The sequence below is a fragment of the Asparagus officinalis genome, chromosome 3, assembly GCF_001876935.1.
Source record: "Asparagus officinalis chromosome 3, Aspof.V1, whole genome shotgun sequence".
Taxonomy (NCBI): domain Eukaryota; kingdom Viridiplantae; phylum Streptophyta; class Magnoliopsida; order Asparagales; family Asparagaceae; genus Asparagus; species Asparagus officinalis.
In genome coordinates, this window is record NC_033796.1 from 95,856,861 (window position 1) to 95,878,275 (window position 21,415).

Sequence of the window (21,415 nt, forward strand, 5' to 3'; positions counted from 1 at the left end):
AAACTAGAAGAAGTTTTGGGAGAAATATAAATTGAGGGGTATTTGGGGCCATTGAAAGAGCAAACTGAAAGATCCTTTAGGATTTTAGGGACCTATGAACAATTTCAAAGAATTGAGGTACTGACATGGAACTACTGAAATTTTCGAGGGACTAATAATTAAAAAAAACTCTCTCCCATCTTTCCTTTCCCCATTTCTCTCTCTCTCTCTCTCTCTCTCTCTCTCTTCTTCCTTTACGACCTCTTCCACGTCACCCTGTTCCTTTCCTCCCAGATTCTCTCTCCCGATTTCCTCTCCTCAATTCCCCCCGAAACCTCCCCGAAACCCTAACCCTAATCCAGACCCCCCTCTCTCTCATTTCGAGGAAGGAGCGGGAGGAGAAGGAGAAGAATAGCAGGATCGTCACGCCCCTAGCTGCGCCGCCGCCGGAGTCGCCGGCGCTGCTCCCGAGGTGGGGGATCCGGTCCATGTGGCAGATGGCGTCGCTGCTCAACTTCTTGCATGTGAGTTTGAGGGGAGAATGGTGTTCGGTTTTTGATTTCTAGGGTTTTGGCTGATTTCTTGTTGGGGATTTGGGATTTTTTTAGGTGTTTCGGCCGCTGTTGAATATTGCAGTGGAGTTCTCGGCGGAGGAGCTGGAGACGGCGTTGATTACGCCAAACAACACGTTAGATGATGTGCATATTCCACTGTTAAAGGTTGGTTCTTTGTGCATTTGACGGTCTTCTGACAATGTGGGTGATATAGGATTCTTTGCAGCTAAGTAGTTTTCGATTTTGAAGTTGATAGTATCAGTTTGCTTTTGTTGATCGTTAACTTAAGTGTGGTTGCTTTCAGACGAGAATTCATTGCATTTTGATTGAAATTGAGAATTCAGTTTTTCTGAGTTGGCATGAGATATTTATGCAAAGTTTTTCATCGGAAAAGAGTGTGTCAGCACATTTAGAATGAAAGTTCTGATGTGCATGATATCTGTAAAGTTTGAGTCTTTTGAGATTTGATGCCCAATGGTGCTGATTGAGGATCATTGTTTTTTTATTTGGGTTTAGAAAATCTTGGTAAAATAATTAAATCTAGTGGTTTCTCCTTTAGTACATTGGATTGTGTTCTTATCAGCCTGTAAATGTTGGTTCTTTGTGTATTTGGTTTGCAATTTTGGTGCTTTGAGAGTTTGAGGGTCTGTTGACAATGTGGTTAGTTTAGGATACATTGCAGCTGGATTCACATGCTAATTTAGTGTGTTCCGTGACTTTTGGTAGGATCAGTTTACTTCTGTTGATTGCTAACTTTAATGTGGTTGCTTTGAGAAGCAATTAATTCCATTTCGATTGGAATTCAGATTTCAGGTTTTGCTAGCTAGCATGATATAGTTGTGCAAGTTTTCACTAGATAATGAATGTTCTGGTATACATGACAGTAAAAAAATTTGAGCCTTTTAAGGTTTATTCTCATTTCTCAATGCTTCTTATTGGGAATCATTGTTGTCCTTTTGGGAATGATTTAGACCGGTCTTGTTGAAAACGTTCACTTTAGTGTTACCCTGTTTAGACTGGAACAGGAACTGCAAATTGCAGTTTTTGCAACTTTAGCAGTAAAAGTCTGTTACAATGGCTTGTTTAAGTCTTGTAATTGAAGAAAATGTAGCTCAGCATGCCTACATATACACAATTTAACTCCATGATTTTCTGTCATTTCTAACATTAAAATTAAGCTCAAGTAATGGGATTTAAGAGACATAATGTAATATGCGTTTGGCTTATAATTTTACTCTAGATATTTTGGACATGTGTGTTAAACAATAAAATATTGTACATTATAATTCATATTTTAAAAGCTACAACTATTCCCCTTTATATAGGGATACAATAATAAGAAGTTTATTCTGTAGTCAATGTGAGACTAAACACAATCATCTAATCACAATTATTCTCTTAGTTACATTCCTAATATCTCTCAATCACTAAATCATCTAAACACAATTCATACTTCTAATATATTATTCCTAATATAACTATAACATTATAGATCTCTATGATATATTCCTTAACAATATGCAAGGAAGTTTTAAGGACTTGAGCTAATCTAAAATATTTACGTTGAAGGTAAAGCATAATAATTCATTGTTGTTTTGATTAGTTCTTTTTTATTCTGTCTTTTATCAATCTTTTCACTTGTAAGAGTTTGAAAGGATCTTCTACTAGCTTATATAGGAAGAAATTGTCCTTGGACCTGCTATTTCAAGCAGTGTTTTAAATATCGGCTGCCATGTCGGACATGGCGGCCGATATGACGGTTTTATACCCTAGCCGCCACGATATCCTTCATTTCAATGCGTATTGCATTTCTGAGGTCATGTCGGGGACATGTCGAAAAATATCGGGTATGTCGGGCGCCATTGCGGCCAAGAAATATCAGCCAAATTTCAGAAAAAGCGGTTTTAAGCTTATTGGGTCAAGTTTGAAAAACCCGACTCGGAAATCAGGTGTCTACAATTGGTTAGTGATCCTAACATCAATAAGTTATGTACTTTTTCATATGTTTAGGCAATATAATTATCAAGTATGTGAAGATTCCATTTATGATATTATATCAACCTATCCGATATGGCAATCTGATATTTTTTTCATGTCCCCCGATATATCCCCGATTTTCGCTATCTGACATGAATTTTGGCCGACCGACATGAACCCGACATCCGACATTTAAAACATTGATTTCAAGGTTATGCTTCAAGTGCGTTCCTTGACTTACCCGACTAAGCTGTTTCACTTTAATTCTGTATTGTAGCACATTGGGAGACAAAATATAGAATAGAAAATGTGGTTAGCTGTCATGAAATATCTAATGCAGAAATATCTCATAGACTAAAATGGTGAGATGAGTGAAAAAACATGAAAAGACAATGTGGCACCGGCATCTAAGTAGGACTATCCAGCAAGTTTGGCATTCAGGGAGAAGTATTATTTTCCAAATGTTCTTTTTGGTTGCATAATGACTATTATACAAAGATTTCAACTCAACTACTTGCATAATTATGTGTTGGGACATCTTTCTTCTTACTTCAAATGTAAGGCACGTGTCAAACTTTTATCCTTGAAAGTACATTCAAGATGTATAATACGATCATCATCTCAATTTCAAAACGTCTTAGATGTGGAATATATATTAGGTTAAGAAAAATTATCAGCTAGCTGGTTTTCTTAAGACTTCAACTTTCTTGTCAAAACCTCTCCAGTCGAAGATAATATGGAAAAATAACTGGTTATTAAGTTCTCTTAAGGCTTTTGTTAAATAGTTGAGTAGTTTTATGCTGCTCACCATTTAGTATTGAATCTTGGTAGCAGTTGCAGCTTTGGTTCAAGTTGATTTTGTCAAACTTTCGGTTTTTGTACATATAACAAGTCAGTTTAATCACAATCTTTTCATTCATTTAATTTTTTATTTCTCTACAATATAAGACAATCAAATCAAATTTTGTTATTTCAAACCTCATTTTTTGCTATTTTATTTAGTTACTATAGTATCTGCATGTTTTAGTTGTTTGATAGAACTGACAATATGATAGGTTTCAGATTGATTGTGTTGGTACTTGTCATGCTCGAGTCCAACATCATACAAGGGATACATGTTGTGATCAGCTGATGCTTCAAACCTTGAGGAGCTTGTGCTTCTTAATATTTATCCAATTGGTTTACCCTTGTTATATCTTACATTACCTTTGCCTTCTGTTGACCTAGAATTTGCACATTCTTAAAGTTCAGTGGTAAGATGGAAAAACATTCTCTTGTTCCTTTGTTTACAAAACCTTCTTTTTTATTTTGTGCACAACTTGTTGTATGTGAAATTTTGTTAGAATATAAAATTACAACCCTCAATCCTCACCTTAGCTTTGGAGGTTTGGGGAGTGGACGCTTAATTTTTGTAGCTTATAAGTTATGCTAGCTTTTGGACTTTATGTTAAAAATTTTATAATACTTGTATGGGTAAAAAAGTCATTTTGGTGGCTTGTTGAAGCTTACGTTTTGAAACCTATAAGTTATGTTAGCTTATTTAGATGACCTTATAAGCTAGTTTTTAGAAAGTTATGGAAACCCAATTTTTTGAAAGAGACTTGAAAGCTAGCCTATTGTGATGTCACCAAACATGTAGATAAGCTAGATTAAAAAGCTACTTTGTCCAAAAATTTTGCTTCCCCAAACACCCTCATGGGATCTGAGCCAACCAAGGTTCAAATCCACAATCCACCTTGGTTGAAATCCATAGTCCACCTGGATTTTATCCCTTTTTTGAACCCCTGAATTGGCAGCTGAGATGGTTAGTGAATACTTGTAGACAGTGTTATCAAAGGTGTGTGCTATGGGCTATGATGCACGGATACGAATACGGGACACGGATACGACACGGACACGGATACGGGATACGACAAAATCCAAAAAATAGAATACGAGGATACGACAAAGATTTTTTTTAAATATTATTATATATAGAAAAATTTATAAAATTCAACTAATAATCTAAAATATGAATCTATCACAAAACAAGTTTGTAAACAAAAAATACCTCAAGAAGAAGTGGAAGCTGAGAGATTGAGAGAGAGGATTAGGGTTAGGGTTAGGGTTTTTTCTTATTTTCTTTTGTTTGAGTCAGCTGAGCATCGAGTCGAACGGGAGATTGGAGAAATAGGGATGGGTTTTTAATTGAACGGTTCAGGTTGTATATTAACAACCAATCCCGCAACCCGAATGAATCGGCCTTCGGCGAATCCGAACCGTGTTCGAGCTCCTTTGACCGTGTCCGAGCCTAATTTGACCGTTGACCCGTGTCGGACACGGATTGACCGTGTCCGACACGTGTCATGCACATGTCGTGACGAATCCGTGTTCGATTCGAGTCGGACACGGATTCGTGGCCTCTGAGGGCAAATCCGTGTTTCAGAGGCTATGGTAGGTAATTTTTGCCAATGCCCATTTACCCACTGGCCCGCCCATCACTTGGCCCACCCAAGACCCACCCATTTAGTTAAATGGGTCAAATCGGACGGGTTAATCTCAACCTACACTAAATGAGTACTAAATGAGCGGTATCTATTCACCCATTTACCCGCCCGTATTCCCTGAACCAAAACCCGAAGCCAGCAAAACCCTTCGGCCTTCAGCCTTATCAATACAAAACCCTAATCTCCCTCTCCCGCTCCCTCTCGCGCATCACAGCGGCCCGTGATTCCCGTGGCGACCTCGCCGTCGCCTCCCGGGGTTTTTGCTCTCCCCGCCGCCACGCCATTTTTAAGCCTCATCGACCTTTGTCTTCTCGTCGCCGAAATCACTATGGTAATTATTTCTAGGGTTTCTTCTCTAAAATCTCTCTCGAGTTATTTTTACAGTTGATTCGTTTCTATTACTACTTTGGACTCGAGTTATCTAGAGCTTGCAGATCTGTATTGATTCCTTTAGAATACAATAAATACACAAGTTTTTAGAAATAATTTATCTAGATATAGAGGTGAGATCATTTTTTTAAGAAAAAAAGATTGCTTTTTAGGCACGGGAGGTAATTTGATTTTGTTTTTCTATTGTTTTTGCTAGATCTCGTGAAGTTTATTGGTGTTATTATGAATTTTCTTTTTTCCCCTCCTTTCTAATTTTCTGAAATTATATATGTTTTAGCTTTATAATTGCATAGAGCAACTTTTTGATTGGAGAGCTTCAATTAGTTGTTTTCTTACATTAATTTGAATTAAAAATAGGTTTTTAAAGCTTATATTACCCTGAAATCAAACATTTTTGTCAATTTACCCTTAATGTGGTAGAATTGTAAGATAAACTTGTAAATGTATATATTTGGAGGGTATATTGGCGAATATGGTTAATTACTTTCGAGTGTGTATATAGGAAAAAACTCCTAGAAATTTTGCAAAAAAACCCTCAAAAGGTTGTAAAACCTCCCCAAAAAGTTTGCAAAAAATACTCAAAAAGTCAGCAAAAGGCCCCCAAAAAGTTTGCAAAGAGCCCCCAAAATATTTGCAAAAAAACCCAAAAAGTTTGCAAAACACCCCTAAAATTTTGTAAAAAGCCCCTAATAGTTTACACAGCCCCCTAAAAGTTTACAACAAACACCTTAAAAGCATTACATATATAGTTACTATAGCTAAATGAACAAATGGGTGACCTGTTTATTAAATGGGTGGGCAAAAACCCGCTCATTTAAAAAATATTAAATGGGTCATAAATGAGTAAATTGACAAAACATGCTCACCCATTTATGACCCGTCCATTTAATACCCAAACCCACCCATTTAACACCCCTAGTGTGTACCTTACTGTGCCACATACGCCCTTACGATGCAGGGTGGTGGTGAAGCACCTCGCATCTAATGCCATAGCCCCTTTTGCGCCTTGCGATCAATTTGACTTCATGCAGGTGCATTCAGCACATAGGCTCATATATATTTGTTTGTTAACAATTCAATTAAGTCTTTATACTCCATAACCTATATCCCAAAAAACAAAATAAACCCGTTAGGCCTAACTAATCCTTGTTTATTATTTAATTTTTCTTAGATATTAGTTTTGATTCGACATTTGATTTGAAAAATTATGAACTACGCTACCTTATTGGATGTGTTGGGATTAGGAATTAAGACTGTTAGAAGAGAGTATGAATATTAGTTTAGCATTAGTTTAGTCCCACATTACCTGTGAGACTAATTTGTAACTAATCAATCTCTATAAGTAATAAAATATAGAGTGAGGGAAAACTCTCCTAAGAAACTCTTTTCTCTCTAAATCTTAACATTGTATCAGAGCCTAACCCTAACCCTAATACTAATCCAAATTCCTAAGCCTAACCTTAACCCTAAGCAGCCGCCTCTATCCAAAACCCTAGTCACCAAAACCCTAGCCGCCAAAACCCTACAGCCGCCTTATCGTCCTCATCTTTCTCATCCTCGCCATTGTCATCGTCCTCATCTTCCTCGACAACTCGTCCTCGTCCTCGAGCTTCTCTCACCCGACACGACAACTCTCACCCGATGCCGCTCGCCGTTGATGACCGTCGCCACCATGAGGCCTTCACTCACCACCGTCATGTCCGTCGCTCTCTTTTTGTATTCGGATCTGAATCAGATCTGCGAGTTGTCCTTAAAAAAATAATAATAAATAAATAAAATAAAAAAACCTTCGGGTTTCATCTTAACCTTCGGGTTCTTGATCTTTAACCTTCGGATTTCATGTTAACCTTCGGTTTCTTGCACTTTAACCTTCAGGTTCAAAATTAAACCTTCGGGTTCTTGGACTTGTTCAGCCTACTGGCTAATTCAAGACTTATTTTCTTAAACTTGGGCATACTTTGATTGTTTCTATTTTGGAGTACAACTTGTGGAGGATATTGTTTTGAACTCTACTCGTTTGTTTCATGATGGCCGGATCTGAAGAACTCAAGAATTCTTAGTTAACGGGCCAGATGAAAGTTTCGGAGATATTTTCTGGTACAATCACAGACCAAAAACTTGATGGAATTAACTATTTTCAGTGGAAGCATGTTATTGAAATCTACGTGGCAGGCCGAGGCAAAACTGGCCATTTGTTGACAGACCCTCCTACTCCGGCATCAAAATTTTAGATATTGGATGATAGTGTCCTCTTACATTAATTTCTTAATACTATAGAGCCTAAAATTCAGGATTTAATTCTTTATTATATGACAATAAAGGAACTTTGGTGTTTTTTGCAAGATCTCTATGGGGGTAGCAATAATATTAATCGGGCATATGAAGTAATTCAAGAGTTGTTTCGTAAGAAATTGGATGGTAAACCCATGGATAATCATTAATGTGAGTTTAATCATCTGGTTGAGGAACTTCATCAAATTTTTTCTATTACTGGGGATGTAAAACAAATGCAGAACCAATAGAATAAACTTATGATACTCACCTACTTGGGCACCCTAAATTCTATTTACTCCTCTACTCGACCACAAATTATGGGAAGCTCCGCCATTAGTTTACTGGTTGAGACTTATCACTTTCTGAAGAACGCTATTCCTGCACAGCTACTCATATCCACTGCGGATCGTTTTGCGCTTGCCACTCAGAGTTGGCAGTCTTATGGGCGAGGAAGTCATATTGGTAGTTCTGAAAGAGGTAAAGAAAACTTTGAAGGGAGAGGAGGTTACCACACTGATCGTTCTGGAGGCCGAGGTGATCAACGAGGTAGTCGTGGAGGTCCATCTCATGGCAGACATGCTCATGACGATCACTCGGTAAAGACTTGTAACTACTGTCATCAGCCAGGATATCTCAAATATAATTGTCCTAAATTAGAAAAAAGGAAGGCCAATGGTGCTTACATGATGACTCAGGACAACCTCACTTCATCTGATAGTGAAATTCAACCATAATCACTCTTTCATGATGCGGATCGTCATTGTCAATTTCATCTATTTTAATTATTTCAGCAGTACTAAAGTTCACAAACATTGTCTTCTTATTTATCCGCTACTCTCAAAAGTGCATGTACCCCTTTATTTTTACTTACATCGTCTTCGTCTCATACTTGGATTATAGACACATGTGTCACTGGACATATAACTGGGAACCAAGATATATTGTCCTCTTTCTCTCCTACATCTAATTCAGTTATATTAGCTGATGGTTCACGTACATCTGTTTAGGGTGTTGGCAATACCAATCCTACCCTGAGTCTTTCCCTTCCTTCGTATTCTATCTTCCTAGTTTTTCCTATAACCTTTTATCTGTTAGTAAGATTACTAAATTATTAAACTGTATTGTGATATTCTTCCCCACATTGTGTCTTTTAGGGCCTGATCATGAGGAAAACGATTGGGTCAGGACATGAGCAGAATGACCATTATAAATTGGACTTGGGCGCCAAACAGTTAGCTTGTATTGGAAACTCATCAGCTCTATAATATCACTGTCAGCTAGGGCATCCATCTCTCTGTTCTCAAGCTTCTAAATCCTCAGTTCAAATCTCTTTCCTCATTAGAGCGTGAGTCGTGTTAACTTGGCAAACACTATCGTGTATCTTATCCTAATCGAGTCAATAAGAGGGCTGCTAAGCCATTTAATTTTGTTCATTCTGATGTCTGGGGGCTACGCCCAATAACTTCTAAATTGGGATTTCGATACTTTATCAGTTTCGTGGATGATCACTCTCGTGTTACTTGGATTTATCTTCTCAAGTCTAGGTCTGAAGTCTTTTTTACTTTTAAACTCTTTTATTTTGAAATAGTCAATCAATTCAAGACTTCAATAAAAATTTTCTGATCTGATAATGCAAAGAAATATTTGGATGACAACTTCACTAGTTTTCTTAAACAACATGGAATCCTTTATCAGTCTTCTTGTGTTACACAACAAAATAGAGTTGTTGAACGAAAGAATAGACATCTCTTTGATATTGCTCGGACTTTGCTATTCCATCGTCACGTTCCCAAAGAATTTTGGAGGGAAGCTATCTTAACAGCATGTTACTTGATTAATCGAATGTCATCTTCTGGTCTGCAAGATAATTTTTTTTTCAAAGTTCTATACTCCAACGATGATCTCTTTATGTTTCCTCTAAAGATTTTTGGTTTTTTGTGCTTTGTTCATAATCATAGTTCAAATAAACAAAAGTTTGACTCTCGGTCTATTAAAGATATTTTTTTAGCTACTCCTAAAAACATAAATATTACAAGTATTTCTGTTCGTTACTCAATCGTCTTGCGTTATCTGCTGATGTAACATTCTTTGAAGATAAACCCGGTCATTCTAGTTCTTCATCTCCATTATCATCGGATGAGTATGATTATTTAATCCTGTTAGAGTCATTGGTTAACAGTGGTGGTTCATCCGCTGACAATACTATTTGCTCTACTAGCAAAGACTCGACTAAGTTTAATGATCCAATTCAAGTTTATCATCGTCATTATGCTCCTGCTCTTGTGCCAACGTCGGCCTCAACACCACGTCCTCCACCCGAAGAACCTGAATCAGTAAGTGCAAATTTAACCCCTTCTGCGGAAGACCTTCTTATTGCACTTTGAAAAGGGATACAAACTTGTACTTAACATCCTAGTTCTAACTTTGTCTCCTATGATCGCCTATCCTCTACCTTTCGATTTTTTGTTACTTCTCTCGACTCATATTTGGTTTCTAAGAATGTGTCAGAAGTCCTGTCTATTCCAAGTTAGAACCAAACGATATAGGACGAAATGAGGGCCTTGCAGTAAAATGAGACTTAGGATTTGGTCCCATTTCCACCAGGAAAGTTGTCGTCGGCTGCAAGTGGGTGTACATTGTCAAGTTAAATCCTGATGGAATTTTAGCACTGGTTGTTAAAGGCTATTCACAGGTGTATGGCTTGTATACGTATATACTTTTTCTCTGGTGACAAAAATGATATGTTCGGAATTTTATTTCATTAGCAGTGACAAACCACTGGCCACTTCATCAGTTAGACATTAAGAATACATTCCTTAATGATATTCTAGATGAGGGGGTTTACATGGAGTAACCACTAGGTTTCGCTGCTCAGGGGGAGAATGCGAAGGTGTATAGGCTGAAAAAATCACTCTATGATCTGAAACAGTCTCTGAGAGCCTGATTTGGACGTTTTGTATCGGTTATTCAGGAATTTGGGCTTTATCGTGCACAAAAAAGATCACTCTGTCTTCTAGAGATTTCAGAATGAGAAACGAATTCTGCTAGTTGTCTATGTGGATGACATTGTAATTACAGAGGATGATGCTTCTGGTATTGACAGCCTGAAGAAGTATTTACAGACACATTTTTAAACTAAAGATCTTGGTTCCCTAAAATTCTTCCCAGGCATTGACGTTGCAAAGTCAACGAAGGGTATTCTTCTATCACAAAGGAAGTATGTTCTGGACATGCTCTCAGAAACCGAAATGTTAGGATGCAGAAGCAGTGATTCTCCAATGAATGTGACCTCAAAACTATTACTAGACCAGAGGGAGCTTCTTGAGAATGTTGGGCAGTATAGGAGATTAGTGGGGAAACTGAATTATTTGACGGTGATCAGACCTGACATCACATTCGCAGTCAGTGTTGTGAGTCAGTTCTTGTCCACACCAAGAACTACTCACTTGAATGCAGTAATGAAAATTTTGAGGTACTTGAAAAAGGTTACAAGATGAGAAGTTCTCTACTCAGATCAAGGACACACCAGAGTTGCAGGCTTCTCTGATGCAGATTGGGTTGGATGTCCTTTTGACAGGAGATCGACTACTGGATATTGTGTTTTTCTCGGAGGAAATCTGGTGTCATGGAAGAGTTAAAAGCAAAGTGTTGTGTCTCGATTCAGTGCAGAATCATAATACAGAGCTATAGCAAACGTGACACTAGAGATGGTCTAGATCAGAGACCTATTGGCAGAGATTGGTCTCCCTCCAGAATATCCCATGAGTCTATATGGCGATAAGAAAACAACAATTCACATTACTGAGAATCTCATGTTTTATGAGAGAACTAAGCACATTGAAGTCGACTATCATGTAATTCGCAAGAAGCTCGAGGACAAAATCATCACGGCAAAATATGTATCGACAGTACATCAGTTGGTACATTAGTTGGCAGATATTGTTACAAAACCACTTACTCGAACACATGTTGATTTTATTTGTGACAAGCTGAGCATGCATGATATATGCTCCAGCTTGAGGGGGAGTGTTAGAAGAGAGTATGAGTATTAGTGTAACATTAGTTTATTCTCACGTTGCCTGTGAGACTAATTTGTAACTAATCCATCTCTATAAATAATAAAGTATAGAGTGAGTGAAAACTCTCTTAAGAAACTATTTTCTCTCCAAATCTTAACAAAGACATTATATTATGATTAAGTAGTAATATTATTTATCCTTTTATGTGAATTCATAAACATGTTCTTTCATGCTTGATTATCTATCTTGAAAAATTATGTACGCGGTGTGTCTAGCTTCACTCGGGCAGGCGCCTTGCGTTGCACCTTGTGCATGCGAGTGTAAAGGGACTTTGAGCCTTGCATTGTATCTCTCGCATTGATAACACTGCTCGTAGGTTGGACATCCTATGAGCTTCCATTGAGCATTTTGGAGATACGCTAGTAAATGATTACTAATGAATATGAATTGGGAGATGATGCAAAAAGGTATATCATATATATCAGATTAAGTCTTATGCTTACTGCCCCTACTAATTCTAAAGAATGTTCATTGGGGTGTCCCCACCGCTATGCGTTGTGTTGATGCCACCTTGATGCAATGATAAGTAGGAATATTATTTATCCTTTTATGTGAATTCATAAACATGTTCTTTCATGCTTGATTATCTATCTTGAAAAATTATGTACGCGGTGTGTCTAGCTTCACTCGGGCAGGCGCCTTGCGTTGCACCTTGTGCATGCGAGTGTAAAGGGACTTTGAGCCCTGCATTGTATCTCTCGCATTGATAACACTGCTCGTAGGTTGGACATCCTATGAGCTTCCATTGAGCATTTTGGAGATACGCTAATAAATGATTACTAATGAATATGAATTGGGAGATGATGCAAAAAGGTATATCATATATATCAGATTAAGTCTTATGCTTACTGCCCCTACTAATTCTAAAGAATATTCATTGGGGTGTCCCCACCGCTATGCGTTGTGTTGATGCCACCTTGATGCAATGATAAGTAGGCACGTGGTTATTCTAACAGATTGATGGCCTATAATAGAACTAAATAGAGGAATAAGATTCATGTAGCGAACAATGTTTTAAAAAGATCTCGCCTTACCCGCCTAGGTTCCTACCTAGACCTAGGCAGCACCTAGGCTGTCTAGGCTTCGCTTGCCTAGGTCTTGAGAGCGTCTAGGGGAGCGGAGACAGCTTATGCAGGCTGCATCTCTAGGCCTTGGTCGTGATTTCCTCTATTGCCTCCACATCCTAACCTCATCTAAACTCCTCCACCGACTATGAACACTTCCTCCAAAACCAGTGACCTTCAGCAAAACCTCCTGGGCCACCACTTAAACAAAAAAAAATCTTAGGCCTAGCACCTAGGCGCTAGGCGTTGCACCTAGCAGTGCCCAACGCTTTTGATAATATTGATTGTAATTAAAAAATAAAAAATAGAAAGCTCCGAGGCTCTAGGCGTCGGGTCGATGGCTAGGGCCCTTAGCGCTTTCTGTAACTTTGAGCGGACCCCAAAATTTTGGCATAGACGCTTTGTTGTTGTATACAAGAAAGTATACACTAATTATATTGCATATATAAGCGAAATTCATGAATTATTTTCCAGTAATTCTGACTACAAAAGGATGTCAGATCAATCATTTTTATTACATTTTATAGCATTGAACTTGTCTTTGTTACGTTTCTACTTTTGTAGGCAATCCCACCAGTTACTCGCATGGCTTTAGGTCGGGCCACATGGGTTACTGTGTTATGCAGGAAGTTGAGAGATTGGTGGCATTGGGTATGCTATATTCCCAACATTTGAAATCATTTTAGTGTGCTGTTCTGTTTTCTAAAGTCATGGGCTAATAGGATTTGTTACACAGGTTGCTGAGGGAGATATTCCAATTGTTGCCTCTCATGGGTGAGTTCTCCTGATTACCGTGGCTCTTGAACTTTAAAAGATAATTCTGATGCTTTTTTTTGGGATGCTGACTCTTTAGGGCGGAAGTTGAGACATATAAAACTCTTGAACCTGCGACTCGTGTATTGATTTTGAAAGCATTATGCGATATCCGTGTTGAGGTATCTTTTCTATTAAGTGCTATGCTTGCATGTTTTCTTTCTTCCGCATTTCTGTGCAACACAGAACTTTGTACAGTTCCATTAACCTTGTGCTTGTTCCTTTCTGTTGTATTAACTTATTAACCGGAAGCTCCCATTTTTAAGAAAATGGCACTTTTCATTTGTTAAACTAATTAAGCGAAATATCTGTAAACACAACCTCAGAAATCAAGGCAAACCATAATTTTGGCTTTATTTAAATTTGTCTGAAACCTCTATATTACTCCAAATTTATTTTATCTCTTAGATTTTATGCTGAATGACCCAAGAAATGTTTGTAATCCTGTTTGTGTGTACTTTCTATTATGCCTGTATGGCCCCTTTGGTCAAGATGTTTTTTTTTACCTTTACTTCACTTCTTCAAACTAGTCAAGTTAATTATAAATTCAGATAATGAGGATAATCGGGTTCCTCCACAAGTTGGGGCTTACTGGGCTGTTTTCATTTGGCAGTTGGACATTATACCTCCATCTTATCCTTTATTTCTTAGTGGTTTTTAGATTTCATTTTTGCCAAAATTGTGATACATTGGTCTCTTTTGCTTGTTGAGCCAGAAAGGTCTTTATTATTGCCCGTGGCAATTTCATTATTTTAGATCTTCTGCTGGTCAACCTAGTGGATGGTCATTTTCAGGATTCCTCCTTACTTTCATGACTGCTGAATTGGGTTCTATGGTAGATCTCTCTTTTGCTAATATAGTTGCTTTATCCAGAAAATTGACACATAGCGGGTTGATATAGACACGGATGGCCTGTCACAAAATCGGGGCTATTATTTTGGTCATATCAATTGTTGACCCATTTTGGTGGGAAAACTATTGGATGATGGTGATTTTGAACTCATTCAAGAGTAGGCAGGATTCATCATCTATGATTATGCCTAAAAAAATTATTTTCTTTTCTTATAAATTTATTTGTGTTTGAGCTTTTCTTATTGCCTGAACTCTGGGAGTATTATTTAGTCTAGGTTGTTGGCTTTGTGATTTACATATTCCAGAAATTTAAATTCTCATTGTTTGGGGGATGTTTCAATGTGTAATCTATGCAGTCAACTTAAAAGTGAGTTAGAATGCAGAAAAATTTGTGGTCTAGGATCTCAGGTATTCTAGAGTTCAAGGAGGATTAAAAGCCAAACAAGTCGATTCTGTACCAAAGGAAAAGTTTTTAGCAACCGTGGATACACCAGAAGGAAGAACCTGTGAAAGTTGTAAGAGGATAAGCATAGCTGGAAGAGAAATATAGAGAAAAGGGGAAGGGTGTTTCGTTTAAGGGAAAAAAGTTTCTTTTTTTCTCCCTTTATGAAGAGACTCCTGCAGTTTTATTATGCTTAAGTGACGAAAGATAAACAGTCTGCTGAGTTTGGCGGTGAATTTAGCTGAATAACAATGTCTCACAAGACCTTATGTCATGACTTCATTTTGTGATATTCGGGTGGGTGCTTAACCAGTAACCACATGTTATACATTTCGTCATTTCCAGATTTCCTTTCATAAAATTGACTAAAAATTTTAATTTTTTTTACTTCTATTAATGATTCTAGTGTTTCAAAGCGGCAATTAACTAATATCACACATAGCTTTCAAGATTTGACATAAATCATATCTGTTAGGATTCTCATGCATTTCCCGTATATGAAACACACGGATGATGCCCCAGTCAAATATATACACACTACACTTAAGTATATAGATTTGCATAACATTATGTACATCCACGCTTGACTATGGTTATGGGAAGAGAAAGATAATCATGCAATACTTAACTACACAAAAAAGAAAAAGAAGAAGATAATCAAGAAATTTATTTAAGGATCTGATCATTTTAGCTCAGCTATGCAGGCTATAGACTACTTGCTACCATTGGTCTTAGACAAGGAACCCCCAAAATTTGAATGAACTATGACATGGATGCCTTAGTCTTGCCTAAGCACATGCAAGTATGTGTCACTTGTTTTATCCTATCTGCTTTTATTACTGCAGAAGCCAGGAGATAAGCCTTGGATGCACGATGAAGACATAGTAGTGGTAAGAAAATGAAGAGTTTTTCTTCCATTCTTGCTTATTCTAGTTTGAAGGGTAGGATGGAGGAAAAACTAAGGTTATGACTTCAACAGGAAGTGTTTCATCCATTAAATCAGAGAAGCTATTCATTCTGTGGCCTAATTCAGACGAAGGAAAATCTGTAGAGGATCTTCTATTTCTTTATTTATGATCTTCAGATAAGGTTATAGCACGCTAGCTTTTAAAAACATTGACATTTCCAAATTTCCTTTAATAAATTGACTAAAAGATTTAATTGTTTATTCTACCTTAATGATTGTGCAGTGTTTCAAAGCTACAATTAACTAATATCACAAATAGCTTGCAAGATTTGACCTGAATCATATCTGTTAGGATTCTCATGCATTTCCTGGATATGGAATGCATGGATGATGCCCCAGTCCTCAAATATACACAGTACATACATGTCAAGTATGTAGATATGCACAACATTATGTCCCATCCATCCTTTGACTATAGTTCTAGGAAGAGAGATAATCACGCAATACTTAAACTACATAAAAAAGAAAATGAAGAAGATAATGAAGCAATTTATTGAAGGGTCTGATCGTTTTAGCTCAGCTATGTAGCCTGCAAACTATGTGCTAGCGTTGTTCCTAGACAAGGAACCCCCAAAATTTGAAAGAACTCTGATATGGATTCCTTAGTCTTGCCTGAGCAATGCTTCCTAGAGAATAGTTCTTCACATGCGAGTATGTGTCAGTGTCACTTGTTTTATCCTATCTACTTTTACTACTGCAGAAGGCAGGAGATAATCCTTCGATGCAAGATGAACACATAGTAGTCGTAAGAAAGTGAAGAGTTTTTCTTCCATTCTTGCTTATTCTAATTTGAAGGGTAGGATGGATGAAAAACTAAGGCTAGAATTTGAACAGGAAGTGTTTCAATCCGTGAAATCAGAAAAGCTATTCATTCTGTGGCCTAATTTAGATGAAGGAAATCTGTAGAGGACCTTTTATTTCTTTATTTATGATCTTCAGATAAGGTTAGAGCATGCTAGTGCTTGGGAGAATACTGTAGTTTATGTACTCTTTGTTCGGCATGAGACTGTCTTGGCTTGAAGATTAACGCGTGTAAGATGATTCTAGCACCTGCTTGGTGCTTGGTCATAATAGTCCTTTAATGTTATTACTAAACCAAATTTTCAATGGAAATGAAGGCAGAGTAGTAATCTAATTTAACTAGTGAAAAAAGTGAATAGCAGATGCGTTATCTACATGAGTCATTGTTCGGTCAAACTTACTGATTACCAGTTGCAACTATGCTCCATATTTTATTTATTCATATATTTTAGAGGGGTTTCTATTTAACATGTAAAGAAAATAGGCCTGGACAAAATAGATCAAATCAAAACACGATGGCCCAATCCAACTTGTATAAAACATTGAAGCTAGGGTATCAAAAGAGGGGGAAAAATCTTGTTTCATTGTCTTCGCTCAGCCATTCTTTGGTTTTAGACCATTTTCTAGGATCCCAACAGTTGCAGTCGCCTTTGATTACTATATATACTTGCAAGAAGGCAACTTTTATTCCTTATTAACTTATTATTTTACTTTTTTTACAATTACATTTATAAGTTAATCTACTTCATTATCTTTTTCTCTTTATCTATATTTCTTCTTTCTTTCTCCCTATTCTCTCTTCTTCTCATTTTAGAAGTAGGCGCCTTAAATAATGAAGTGAAAAAACCGCCTAGGCGATGCCAGGTTTGGTGCCTAGAGGCATCTTACCCTTTCTAAAACATTGGCTATGATACCATATTAAATGTCCCTTCACTTCACCAAAACTTTGAAATTTTGGAAATGGTTGAGGGTTATAATTTTATATTCTAATATGTACTCAAAAGTTTAGTGTCTTTTTCATGGACGTGAATTTGGACCCTTTTTCCACAGAGTGTAGACTTTTATAAATTCGTTTGACATGCGTGTCTGATGGGATTTGAAATTGGGTTGCTCTGTTATCATGCTAAAGGTCCTTCCACTACATCAAAACTTCAAAGTTATGGTATGGATTATAAATTGTTAGTTTCTACTCAAACACGTCTTTGCAGATTGGTCTATTTTTAGAACTCTCAACTATCACACAACTTTGGAGTTTTGATGCTGTGGAAAGAGCTTAAAAATGTTATAACCCTCAACTCTCTCATAAGTTCAGAGTTTTAATGCTGTGGAAATGACTTTTAAAGTGGTATCTGAGTGAGTTCAACTTCCACTAATCAAGTGGATTTATAAAAAAGTTACTATTGCATGAGTCCATGTTTCGGTCCATAGTTAAGGACACTCAACCTGTGCAAAATATGTTATAATATTAAATTATAACCCTAACCATCAGTTCCGTGTTTTGATATGATGGAAGGCACTTTAACAGAGACTAAAATTGCTTTCAACTTTGCTCCAATTCTGGTGCATGTATCTATTTTGGTGTTACCATGTCATAGAAAGTTCATTACAAGTTGAATTAGTGCACCAGTTGGTGCAACTGAATGATGATATCAGTTTAGACTTTCCCCCTTATATTATCCAGCCTGATTGATCTTCATGTTCTTTGGAGTAACTACAAATTTCAGTGTACTCCCTTGTTCGAAAAAGTTTCTTTCTTAAATGAATGTTTTAATAAATCATCTCAGGTTAGCTACATCGTGTTGCTCGACATGACTCAAGACCTTCTTAGGATTAGCTTAGTTACCATAATTATTTCTGTTGAAATGGTAAATCAGAATCATATTAGGGTTTCTCCTCATGGCTCCAAATATATGGCTCCAAATATATAGGAGTACAAATGAGTAATAGGTTATTGGGTCTTAACCCGATAACCCAATACTTAATTCTAACACTCCCCTTCAAGCTGGAGCATATATATCAATCATGCCCAGCTTGTTACACAGAATGAAAAACATCTTAGGTGAAGTAGCTTTAGTAAGAATGTTAGCTAACTGTTCTGTAGACAGAGTGAATTGAAGAGAGATCACTTTCTTTTCCCAAGCATCTCTGACAAAATTACAATCAACTTCAATGGCCTTAGTTCTCTCATGAAACACCGGATTCTTTGCAATATGGATAGCAGATTGATTATCACAATGCATAGACATAGATCCAGGCTGAGTAAAACCAAGCTCGGTCAGCAGCTTCTGTAACCATATCATCTTACAAACAGTGTGAGCCATAGCTCTGTATTCTGTCTCTGCACTATATCCAGATACTACATCTTGTTTCTTGCTCCAAGTAACCAGATTTTCTCCAATAAAGGTACAAAATTTAAAAGTAGATTTTCTATCTCCAATATCGCCCGTATACCCAGCATCAGAATAGACAGAGATGTGTAAATGCCAATGTTTCTTATATAGTAATCCTTTTTCCGAACAACTTTTAACATAAGCTAAAATTCTTAGAGCAATAGTTCAGTGAACCTCTCTAAGTTTAGCATAAACCTGCTCAGTACTCTCACTGCAAAGGTAATATCAGATCTGGTCACAGTAAGATAGATCTTGCCAATCAATTTCCTATATCAGCATGCATCATCTAGGAGAGGACTATTATCACGCCACAAATCCACATTCACCTCCATAGGAGTGTTTGCTGGCTTACACCCCAAAAGGCCCATCTCTTCTAATAAGTTCAATACATATTTCCTTTGAGATAGAAGCAAACGGTTATTTTGATATGTAATCTTAATTCCAAGAAAGTATTTAAGTTTTTCCATATCTTTGGTGACGTGAAAAGTACTCATTAGTCTCTGCTAAGGCAGCAATATCACTCTTAGTTAGCAAGATGTCATCAACATATACTGCCAGAATCACCAGACCAGATGTAGTGCGCCGGATAAAGACGAACTGATCAGACTGACATCATTTGAAATCGACACCCGATATAGTAATACTGAATTTCTCAAACCATGCCCGTGGACTCTGTTTGAGACCATAAATCGTTTTTTTAAGCTTGCAGACAGTATTCGCCCCTTGAGCAACATACACTTGAGGTTGCTCCATATAGACTTCCTCCTGCAAGTCACCATATAGGAAGACATTTTTAATGTCCAGCTGAAACATTATCCAGTCCAGATTAACAGTCATAGAAAAAAGTAGGCGAATAGAATTGAGACGGGCTATGGGAGAGAACGTCTCAAGATAGTCGACCTCATAGGTTTGAGTATAGTCCTTAGCAACAAGACGAGCTTTATATCGATCAATCGAACCATCTGTGTGATATTTGAAGGTATAAACTCACCGACAACCAACCACAGTAGCACCCGTCGGAAAAGATACAAGATCCTAAGTCCTTCTAGAAACAAGTACATTAATCTCATCATCCATGGCCTGTTTCCAAGCAGGAACTAACACGACCTCCTCATAAGACCTGGGTAGAGATATAGTGGACAAGGACAAAGCAAACTGATGAGAAGAGGGAGTAAGACGGTCATAAGAAACAAAATTAGATATAGGATGATTAGTACAAGACCGTTTATCTTTCCGATGAGCAATTAGAATATCCAGATCGGAGGAAATTAAAATATTAGAAGGAGACAGACTTGCAACGGGAGATGACTGTTCGGCTGGAACAGAGAGAGGGATAGAAACTTTTGGACGACGACAATACGTTAGTAGTGGCGGTGGTGCAGATGGTATAGTGAAGACATTTTGTAGTCCTGGAGAAGATTCATTAGCAGAAGGAATGGAAGCAGATAATGGAACAGTAGTAGGAGACGGAATAAGCACAGATGGATTGATAGGTGGAGATGAACCAGCCGAGGAGAAGTATGAAACAGACTCAAAAAAGTTACATCTGCAGACACAATATCTCCTGGTGGATGGGTTATAACACCGATAACCTTTTTGAGTACACGAGTAGCCTACAAAGACACACTTAATAGACCATAGAGATAGTTTATCCAGTCTTGGAGATAAATCCTGAACAAAATAAGTACAACAAAAAACACGAGGAACCACAAGAAAAGGTTTTTTGTCAGGATAAAGGTTGGTGAACAGTATTGTACCATTAAGAACAGGAGGGCATCCTATTGATCAGGAAACATACACTGAGAACAACATTAGACCACAAATACTTTGGAACATGCATATGTATCATCAGGGTTTTAGCAACATCTAAAATGTGTCTATACTACCTCTCAAGTCTCAACAACTCCATTTTGTTGTGAAGTGTGAGAACATGAAGTTTGATGGATAATACTAATATTTACACAAAAACGAGAGATGTCATTTTTCATGTATTCTAATGCATTATCGGTACGAAGGATACGAATAGAGGTGGAAAATTAGTTTTTGATTTCTTTGTAAAATATTTCAAAAACAGTCGAAACCACAGATCTCTCTTTTAATAGATAAAGCCAAGTCATGCAAGAGAAGTCATCAATAAAGACAAGGAAATATCTGTAACCTTTCACTGAAGGTATACAAGGACCCCAAGCATCAGAATGGACTAACTCAAACGTAGAATTACTATGTTTATCAATACGACTCGGATAGGTAGCACGATGGTGCTTACCTAGTTTACAAAACTCACAACCTAAGGAAGAAAAAGAAGATTGGATAGAAATGATAGATCTAAGCTTCGATAACGAGGGAT

General features: G+C 37.3%; 1 protein-coding gene across 1 annotated transcript in view; it reads left to right on the forward strand.

Moving 5' to 3' along the window:
* The window catches only part of LOC109834494 (DDT domain-containing protein DDR4), a 29,845-nt gene continuing 8,796 nt past the window's right edge, over positions 367–21,415 (forward strand). Inside the window, exons 1-6 of the mRNA XM_020402529.1 lie at positions 367–503; positions 588–698; positions 13,368–13,454; positions 13,540–13,577; positions 13,657–13,738; positions 15,756–15,800. Of these exons, the coding sequence (XP_020258118.1) occupies positions 468–503; positions 588–698; positions 13,368–13,454; positions 13,540–13,577; positions 13,657–13,738; positions 15,756–15,800 (399 nt within the window). The 5' untranslated portion in view covers positions 367–467. The remainder of the gene's footprint in view (positions 504–587; positions 699–13,367; positions 13,455–13,539; positions 13,578–13,656; positions 13,739–15,755; positions 15,801–21,415) is intronic.